Source organism: Formica exsecta, unplaced genomic scaffold, assembly GCF_003651465.1.
Source record: "Formica exsecta isolate Colony F162 unplaced genomic scaffold, ASM365146v1 scaffold15, whole genome shotgun sequence".
Taxonomy (NCBI): Eukaryota; Metazoa; Arthropoda; class Insecta; order Hymenoptera; family Formicidae; genus Formica; species Formica exsecta.
In genome coordinates, this window is record NW_021848825.1 from 1,878,033 (window position 1) to 1,889,101 (window position 11,069).

Below are 11,069 nucleotides of genomic sequence, written 5' to 3' on the forward strand. Positions count from 1 at the left end.
CTTCCTCATTTTGCGACAGTAGTTACAAGACTGTAAGCGGGATCGATACGAGCGCGTAGTAGCGCGTTAACCGACTGCGTGGTCCTGTTAATGTCCTCCGGGCAATTAGCATAGTGCTCCTAATTAAAAACACTCCGTGGCTTAACTCAGTGGTCGGACGGTGCATGTACACTTTTACTCCCGACGAGAATAACGCTCTTTGCAGGTGCGAACACGGATTCATGATTTTTTCTTTCTCGCGCAAAAGTTATGTTTTCGCATCTTGTTGCACTAAATTATAAATATCGAATCATTAAAAAACATGTAAAGAAAAAAAATTAATTATAGACATATAAAGATAAACTTAACATTATATATACATATATATATTTTTTTTTGTCTCAAGGAAAAGGAGAAAAATTGCTGATCATTTTTATAGGATAAAAAGATACTACTAGTTTTATCTCTCTTTCTCTCTTTCGCGCGATCACTATCCAACATATAATATAGAAAATAGATCTTTATATATCTATGAAACAAATCTTCATTATACAGTATCATTGCGAATAACAGTAGCACAGAAGAGCGTGAAAAAAACAAAGGTTTCACGCATTGAAATGAATTTATTCAAGGATGAAGCTAAAAATGGGTACATGAAAGCTGAGAGAAGTGACAGAGAGAAAAATCTCTTCATAATTGCTAATCGCGCCGTTTCAATGTCGCGCGTGCGCGATTAAAGAACTTTCCGAGGGAACGTTATTAAATTCTGAGAGGACCGACTTTCGCGCGGAGATATTCTCAAGATGAATCCCGACGAGCGACTTGGCAGTGACAGAAAGTTTTGCGCTCTCCTACTCCTTAAGAGAAGGGGATTATTATATCGTAGATTACTCCTGTTTAATGAAGCAATTTCAACGTGTTTAATTAACTTCACTTAAATATTCAGATCTGCAACTGCGTTAAATATCTCTCTTTTTCTTCGCTTGATTTCAATCGCGTACTGCGAGCTTTTACCATTCCATTACACACATGGTGTGCTTCTTTTATCTATGAAAATATTCTCAAAAATATCGCGTAGATATATTTTAGATTTTTTTACGTCACTATTACCATGTCGGCAATTAAAAATATGTCATCGTTAATTTTTACGATCATAAATTAAGCGTATTTAAACATGAGACGGTAAATAACAAACTCTCCGCGCGTTGATAGATTTCATCCGTCTAACATTCGATCTGGTCGATCGTTATAATAATTTCTTTTCGAAGCTAATTCCAAGTGATATGACTTTTAGGTTACATAATTCATGCGAGATCAATACGAGAGCATGCAAAAACCAATATTAACGATCTCCGAAATATGCTGGTAAATATTTGGCGACTATACCCGAGCCCGAGGTTAGCTCAAGGATATCATACGCATGCATATCGCACATGTGCGCGTATATGTGCAACATGCGCACGTGTGTTTATGCCTGTTCGTTTGTGTATGTACGCATCATGCGATCGGCTTTTGGCGCCTCCACGTCAGAACGGCAAATGTCCACAGTCGATTTGAACCATATTACGCCAGGAGCGATTCACCAAGCTTCCAGCGTAATTGATTCGCAACAGTTATGTCATCCTCCGTGATACTAGGAGAAAACCGGAACAGTTTCAGCGAACGTTCGTCGTTGCTTAAAAGCGTTTACACTGATTCGTACAAATCAATCTGCCATTTTTTTTATACATAATATTGCGAGATACGAACAAAAATATTGATTTGCAATTCAATATATGCTCGTAACACAATATTAGAAAAAAAAAATAGTATCCAATAGAATAGATTTGTCTCCTATATTGAACATCTCACAAAATTTACAGAAATATAATCTCATATATATACACACTCAATTTTTAGAAATACATTAATTATTACATAAGCTTTTTCATCAAATAATTTTTTAATTTAGTAATATTTTATACATCATATAAAGAGAGAAAAGAAAGACTTTATTCGATCCAAATTTAATTTTGGTTAATGTTTACATCATATAACGTATTTAAATGCGGCATGTAAAGCGGATGCAGATGTCAACACATATCTGCGATATCGCTTTGACCAGAAGAGGAAACCGCATTTCCGCGTCAGTGTGGAAATCCATGCAATACAAGAGAGACGAATGATTTTGCGCAAATAAAAGAGTCAGAAGTAGCAGGCAAAGTCACTTGAAAGAAATAAAAACTATCCGAGACAGACGAAAAAATAGACCTATACTATCCGAACAAATCAATAATCGAACGAAAAAAGTTCGGTTAATACGTGCATAAAATTGAACTCTTTCGCTCGTTCGTTCCTCGGTACGAACAGCGTGATTTCATCTTGAGAGGATTCTGCGCGTAGCTGCTGCGATTACCATTTAAAGGGGCACAGGCCGCCGTATATGTTCGTGTGTGCCTGAATCAAGAGGTATATGAATGAAACTGCAGTTATGTAAATGCGCACCGCGGTCATGGCGTTGTGCATGTTGTGCAATCAATTTCTAAGAAGTGTGTCGGGTCATATGTACAATCAGAGGACGTCAGTTAACGACAGAGAGATAGAGAGAAAAGGAAGACAGAAGATGGCGAAAGAAATCGTCTACGGATAAACCAGCGAGTAATCCGCGAAGGCATGAGAGCCGCGGGATAAAACGAGTCGATTTCTTTCTGACAGATGCGGGTCTTTCGCAAACTCATTAGTATTCCGACGTGTCTAATTTATCGCACGCGCATTGCAGATACCGCTCCAACGCACGAACGTCTTATCGCCAGTTGCAAAGTTGCGATAAGAAACATTACTTCCGACATTCACACAAGTTGTGCAAAATAATAATAAGTAAATTTTCGAGATGTTGATCCAATCAAACGTGTGTTGCGATATCAAAAAGCTTAAAAAAATTATAGAGTAAATTACAGAATAATCTTCCTCGGTAGCTATATAAACATAGGTGTCTCCTTACCTAGTATCACGGTTGAGTCGAGCAATTAGCAATTATCCTCCAGGGTGATCACCTAATAGACCAGGATGTTATTGTTTGTAAACTGGCGAAGGACGCCGCCGTTACTTCGTCTTTCCCCGATTACCATAAATGGTAATGGCGCACTTATTGGTGCGTGAGTGCCTATAGTTGCAATCTAGCTTTACTTGACGCATGCATTTGCGTACTAAAGAGATTTAAACTTTATTTCTATGTGAATAATTTCTGTAAATATGAAAATTTAATATGTGTATTGTCTAATAAATGTATATATCTTCTTTTAAGTAGAAAATTACAGTTTAAGACTAAATAAAAACTGATATAAAATATACAGGGTGAGTCATTTTAATCAACGCACGCAAATATCTCGTAAAGTAAGCAAGATGGAATGATTACACGAACTTCCTTTTATAAGTAGTTAGCTCTTTATAAGTAGCGAAAGAGTACGCTATGCTACGTGCGAGCGAGAGAGAACGCAAGGAGCACGGAACGTTGAAATTAAATCTTCTGTAACTTACCAAGTTGATAATTTACAATTACCTCTTTAATCGAGGGTTCTTTCTTTATTTATTATTAACAACTGTGCCATGCTGCACAGATTTGTGTACTCCCTCATCGTAACTATTATTTATTAAATTCAATAATCCATTAATGCACATATAAATACAAATTTTATATATACTTACATATATATAATTTTTATACAATTATATTGTATAAAAACTGATTGCAAATATTTCAACAATTTCTGTGCATTTTTATTTTGCACCAATACAACCTTAATTATACTGGATTCTCATAAAGACTAAGTGCCATTCATTCATTCTACATTAATTATGTGCTTGAACCTACATATTTTCATAATGTTCAAATAATCCACTCAGATGACTATGGCGGTATTATGAAGTATATGGATATAATTTTGGAACACGGTTCAACAGAAGATGATGGACTGGATTCCATAGAGATGTCACAGAAAAAAATTGTTGAGCTATTTGATAATCGAGAAGAAAACGCATCTGATTCGTCCAATTCCTCCAAAAGAATGATTATCAAAACTGAACGCAGAAGTCAAAAGAATATGCGAGAAAGCATTAATCGCGAAGAGTCTGAATGTTCCTATTCAAGCAGCTCAGAGAATGAGATTAGTAAGAAAAGAAACCTGAATTTTGACGATTCTCGGGAACGCAATTCGAGCTCTAGCAAAAAGAATGTTAATGGAAACTTGAAAAATAAAAATGCGTCTACATCTACTTTACGTACAAACAGAAATAAATCAACCGAAAGAAATCAAAATCAACCTTCAAATGTTGATGCCAGATATAATAGTGGAATTATTCCACATTCTGAAAGTTAGTATATGTAAATAAATATTTTTCTAGTCATAGAAAAATATTAATCATTTTATTCTTTAAGATTTACATTATATATTAAAATGTTTAATTATTATATCGATTAATTTAAAAAAATATACTTGCATATTCTATTTCCTAAATCTCAAATGTAGAGCATTTATGCATTTTTAGAAAGAAACATTATTTTATATACTGTTGGTTTTATGAATCTTGATTTATCAATTGTTATATCTGTTGTATAAGGGCGGGAGCACAGACTTTTGCACAGGCACATAACCATAAACATAAGAAAATTGATTGGTCCATTTTCTTATGCGTATGCTTATGAAGCAATCAATTTCCTTATGTTTATGATTATGCACTTATGCAAAAGTCTGTGCTCCCGCCCTTATACAATTTTTTGCAATAGAATTATGTTTGATAATGACTTAATATGCAATTGAATTCAAAATATGTGTGTAGATAACTTTCAATGTGTAATAAAACTTTCCGTATCAATATTTTTTTGTAAAAAACGTATCAGAATATCATTATTTTAATAAATGTAGAAATTGATATTGTATAATAGAAACCATAATAATTAAGTCTTTATCTTTCTTTTTTATTTTTCTGTAGAAACAATAAAACCAATAGTAAAGGATATCAGTTTCGATTATGTAGATAGAGTTAGGTATATATAAAATATATATTTCATTACAGATAAAATATTTATTCTAAATTACGATCTGATATTATTTTATAGGTTCGTCATCAAAGAATACACAAAACATTGACGTTGAATTTAACGGACATACATCGTCAAGACTGGAAGTAGGTGCAAGGGCAATGTCTCAACAACAATTTCAAGAATGTGTGGTAGAGGGAATGGAAAAGATAAGTCGATTATTACAAACTATGTGGCCATTTTTAAATCCAACATCGAAACCGGACGGATTTCCGGAGTTACCGCTGAAAAGCGATGATGATTTCAAAAAATTGGAAGAACTGCTATCTATAAAAGCAGTAGATGCTGGGGGTCATGAAATACCCGCCCCTGCTTACACCTATCTGGTACGGTTTAAAATTATGATAATCTCAGATACTCTCAATTGGCCGAGTCGCGTATAGATACACGATGCGTCTCGCCGTTGCTACACGCGATCTTTGCTTTATGTGACTTGGCGCGAGACACTACCGTGTTGATAATCACGTCTACTTCTGTAATTTGAAAACATTTAAACTTGACTAATGTGGCAATCATGATTTTTCATAGAAAGGACGTCTTTCCACAATTGGCGGAGCTCACCAAAGAGCCAGCGTAATGAATATGCTAAAATTCGTAATCACAAACGAATTAGCGATGACCTACAACTGGAAAGGGCAGAAGAAAAGAAGTTTCGAAACCACAAAATTACGTGAAGTTATCACAGGTATATATAATACAATCTTTTCAATTGGACATCGAAACAAGCTCATATAATAACACTGTTACAAACTATTTATCTTTTATAAATCAATTACTATATTCTTTCTTTCTTCTGTCACAATAACTTTTTACAAAATTGCAATACTAGTTTTTTGACATTTGACATTTATTTTTATATATTATAAAAAAATATTTAGATTTCTTATAATTATTACATATATTACGAATTTGTGTTATTACATAAAAAAATTCAAAGCGGAGTTCATGAAAATTGAAGGATTATGGAATTTTTTGAAAAGCATATTTTTGTTTAGTGTAAGAAAAGCCCTACAAGAAACACCCATTATTTGTTGAGAAATACAAAGTTGATCAAAATTTGTTGTTTAATGTAATCTTTGTTTATTACTTTTTAAAATACATATTTTTAGTATATACATATTTTTATTTTTTACAGATGCTGCTCAAATGCAATTTAAGAAAAACAATTGTGATCAGTGCATTAAAGATGCCATACAATCGTGGCTAAGTATGGCCAAAAGCCGTCACATGCACAATGCAAACGCAAGGAAAAACTGAAGAGCAGGAAACTAATTTTCTTATTATTATGATTACTAACAATAACTTGAAATAACTCTATTATATAATAAATAAATATATTCTGTTTTATTATTATAAATACTAATCTTTTTATTAATCATGTAACGCATATACTAAAAAAATAAAAGAAAAATTACGATTAAAATTTATTTGTTACTATTTTATTTTATATTCAAGTGATATATATTATCTTCTTTGCACTAAAATCTTATTATTTATTATTATTGTGTTGTAGCTATATAATCGTATATAATATATTCATTTAAAAACAAAAATTGCTTGAAAGGATAATAAAGACAACATATTTTAAACAGTAATTGCAATACGTTTATATATATATATACTCGTTATTCGTAAAAAAATTATGCATTCGTAAAACATAATTTATCCGTTTATCAAATACGATTTTAATTGGTTGGAGAATAGCATTAAAAATACGAATAAATGTAGTTTATGACAACGTATATCAACCGGACATCACAACTAAAATTATACGGAATTGATATACGTTGAATCTATTATATTTAGATACCCCGTAAATACTTAATTTAAACGTATAATATACCGTCGTGTGTTTATTGGGTTATTTATCTCATGTATCGAAATAAGATATCTTATTACCACGATGGAGTTCCCGCACATTATTCCCGTCGAATACGAGAAATTTTAGACGTGCGTTTTCCGGACAAATGGATAGGTCGAGGTATATAATTATATATATATATAATAATTTTGGATAATACAATAAATTGAACATATCAGAGTTATAACGATTCCAATCTTTGTTTCTGAGGCTCGGTGATATTGCTCATTCGCATATGCTCCGATATTTCATTAAAGAATCGCGATCAATCGGTAACCCATGCGTCATCGCAGTCGTAAACGCGAGAAGGGTGCGAAGTACGAACGGCTAATTAGTATTTCAACGTAAACGACGGGTGGATTCTCATTCGGATACCGTACGATCAGCGTGTCACGACAAACGCGAATCCGATCCGACGCCGGTTAACCCTACGCACATCCTAACGGACCTATTTGCAAATTGGTTTTCCGTCGACGTGGCCGAGTTGTGTCCTGGCAATAAACGCGGATACTCCGCTCGACGGATGAACGACGTGCGTTTGCTTGATTGGTACTGCGAGTATCGCGCTCGCGCGCGGAATGGAATTGATGAGGAAGACGACGACGTCCGTCGCGCGAATTTATTTTCCTGCGGTGGCGTCGACGGCGGCATCGATGTCGCCATCATTCGACACGTAGTCGATGTAATGTCGACGCCGCCGTCGAAACGCACCGAAGTCACGTCTCCGAATGGTTGCTTCATCTTGATTGCATTTGTTCCGCCGACCGACTACCGATACCGTATCCTGAAGACCGTAAAATAGTTCCACCTGAAAGAACGGTATAATAAGCACTAGAGCGTAGCGGGAGAGACGCGTCAACGCGCGGCAAATCCAATGAGACCAGATGGAAATGTATCGGATTTGACACCGACTATAACCGTTTATGTATGTCAGATACAACATGTGATAATTTACAAAATTGGAATTTTCAATGCGGACATAAAAGAATGATGAAGACAACTCTTACATAGTTAAAAGTTGCTTATTGTTAGTTGCTTTTTTCTTACTACCTCATTTTTACAAACTCTTGTAATCCATTCGAAGAGCTTATGGCTAAAGTTGTTATAATCATGCGAATTATTATATAACTTTACAAGCTTGATCTTGCGTTGTCTTCAACGGTCTATCGCGTAAGATTACTCGATATCTATCGCTACGTAGTGAACAGAAATCTGTACGATATACATTCAACCTTGATTGTAGAAAAACGTACGAAAAGATAGTCAAGCTTTTTATTATATAATCGCTGGATATGTTTTACTTTGAATCATGATTCATAGAATAATTTATTTTGCATAACGATTGCAATGATGATCATTATATAAAACCATTATCACGTAAAGAACTAAATTGAGATATTTTTTTGTTCAGAGTAGCAAAACATGATGCGCTATACAAATATATTTTATACATATGACATATAGAAAATTAATCTGCACTATTAATTAAAAAAATAGCTTATTGAATAGTTTATTTATATATATGTGTATGTATATGTGTATGTCTATTGATGTTAGATTATTTCAATGATATGTACACGATTTTAGCATGTCTCAAACATAAATGATGGTAATATTCAAATCTTGTTAATTACATACTGGTAGTTAATGGCATGTTTATGTAAATAATAACATGCTGTGTATTTACTATAGAGAGAATATACTAATTATAAATGTAACATTCAGGGCTCCAAAATACAAATTATTTTGAAATATGCAATTATATGCATAAATTTAATCGTGAGAATCAAGTAACAATCAAGCCGTATCGTAAATGACATTTAATCATTGATAAAAGTATTAACATTTTGATTGATCTCTTCTCGTAAAATGAAAGAAAGAGGCGGGGGTAGAGGAGTGACTCGTCTTACTCATACCGGAAATATCAATGTCGATCGTGTGATATTGTGCGAGTTATGAATCATCGCTGCAATAGCTATTACAAGAGTATTCTTTATGAACAGAATGACTTGGGGCAATATAAAGATATAAAGACATTCATTTCACTTGTCTCGGAATTGGTATTCATTTATCCATTCATTTCTGAAAATATGAGAACGTATAAAGTATTCTGTCAAGAAAAATTACATGGAACACGTTATCAATAAAACGAGATCATTGAAAATTATGTATTTCGTACATGCTATGTAATTGCTACTGGTTACAATACTCGGAAACTCCAACAACAATGCAACGTTTGAAATCATATTTATAATTCATGCTATAAAATTAAATAAAATAATTAAAACCTTGGAATAAATATAGAACAATGTAATTATATTTTCAATTGACAACATTTATAATCGTCTCTTTCTTTCTTGAAGTTAATAATTATTCTCAATTTTTTTATTGGCACTTAAAAAAAATAAATATTTGTTGTGTTTTTTATTATAATTTTTCATATATAATAACCATTAAGTTTAATAACAAAAAATTCTTTCGTTATATCATTATTCGGCAATAACAAATATTGTTTTACTTGCTTTTTACAAAAACGATACTAAATATATATCGTATTAACTACTTAAATTACGTAATTATATAGATCATCGAATTAGTGCCATATTAGCGTTTAAGAGAAATTAATTTAAAATAACAATTAATTAATTGTGATTGATGACATCATTCACACGTTATCTAAAAGAAGAAAGTAAACTCGTAATTGCGCACTATACATCGTAAAATACAAGATATACGTCGGGATATTCTTAGACACACTACATAGATTTCTGTAGGTCATTCAGAAAATGCGTACCTATAAAGTATGAATCAGCTTTACTACGGTCGCACGTGTTTTGTTACGTAACGGTCTTCTCACCGTTCGAAGCGATATTATTCATTTTTCATCACACTTACGAAATTATCACCTTACGCATGCGCACGCAAGAAAACGAATCGACAGGCTTTCAAAGATTGTTACATCTTAATACATTTTTTGTATGTTTTTATATAATTATCTTCGAATTCTTTCGTAATTTGTGAAGGAATTACAACGTTGGCAATGAAAACGAAAATTTCAACTAATAATTAGCTTATATAATGTTGTAATATCTGTCAAAGATCTTATCTTGAGTGTATTCTGTGGATCGTACATTCCTCAGCGACAGTATAATCAACGTCTGTCCCTGGATCCAACACGTGATAATTCGCGTAATGCACGGCCCCGACTTCTTTTCGTCGACGATTACGTAAGCGTGAATCGTTTTCGACCCGACGAAAACGCACACGGTCGTAATTGCAAACAGCATTGCTCGCACGGCAAGAAAACGTTTTCTCTTCACCGGTGTTCTTAATGATAATGACCTGCGTATCGCGCCATGAGAGCGCTGTTATCATCACGGCGATTGTGAGCATGTACACAATCGTTCTGTAACAACTTCAACCTCTTTTTCCAACCTTGCCTCCTGTGTATCGCTCCTTCTAACAAGACACGTATTGCGTTACAATTGCATAGTAACGTTGCTAAATTAAAAGATACTTTTTGCTGAAAATATATTATGTTCTTTTTACATTCAAATTAAAACAAAAATTAGCGTTGGTTTAATATAATCGAACTTTTCGATATAAAAGTTGCAATAAAAATAAATACATATAAAAAATACATATAAAATACTTTTTATATCTTTAGTATATCTTTAAATTATCATAATTATAGTGGACATATTATACGTATATTCTTTCAACATATATGTATTTACTCTGCAAAAAATATCTATGGAACGTGAACTTTTTCTTTCGAAATACGCATAGTATTCTGTCTGCTCGTTTCAACGAGGCTCGAATGCACATGGTAGTGCAACATAGCGTTGTTGGAAAAATGTGTGTCAGTTTGCACATATCTCATGGTATGCGCAGCGTTACATGCATACCGCATGCAGCTGCATCTCGTGCATGCGCATGTACCAGTCCAAACAATCATACGGTCAACTATTGCAAACTTTCGTGTCTTATCGTGTGGCGGTTGACACGTACAAGCTAAGATTAAGTTCGTCGCTAGATATTTCTTGCAGTTCTCTCAGAGAAACACACCTATTTTATTTCCTACTGTTATCGCTGCGCGATTCTCTCTCTCTCTCTCTCTCTCTCTCTCTCTCTCTCTCTCTCTCTCTCTCT

General features: G+C 33.6%; 2 protein-coding genes across 3 annotated transcripts in view; one reads left to right on the forward strand and one right to left on the reverse strand.

The window, feature by feature from the left end:
- The window catches only part of LOC115232816 (heat shock 70 kDa protein cognate 4-like), a 74,161-nt gene that overhangs the window by 18,565 nt on the left and 44,527 nt on the right, over positions 1-11,069 (reverse strand). The gene's annotated exons all lie outside the window — the stretch shown is intronic.
- LOC115232818 lies at positions 3,467-6,419 on the forward strand. 2 transcript variants are annotated; one of them, XM_029802928.1, is made up of 5 exons: positions 3,467-3,486; positions 3,862-4,329; positions 5,075-5,382; positions 5,585-5,741; positions 6,192-6,419. In XM_029802928.1, the coding sequence occupies exons 2-5, from the start codon at positions 3,879-3,881 to the stop codon at positions 6,311-6,313; spliced, it is 1,038 nt and encodes a 345-aa protein (XP_029658788.1). In that variant the 5' UTR covers positions 3,467-3,486; positions 3,862-3,878; the 3' UTR covers positions 6,314-6,419. The 2 variants fall into 2 exon arrangements, with proteins under 2 accessions (XP_029658788.1, XP_029658787.1); XM_029802927.1 differs by having other exon boundaries at positions 3,469-3,594.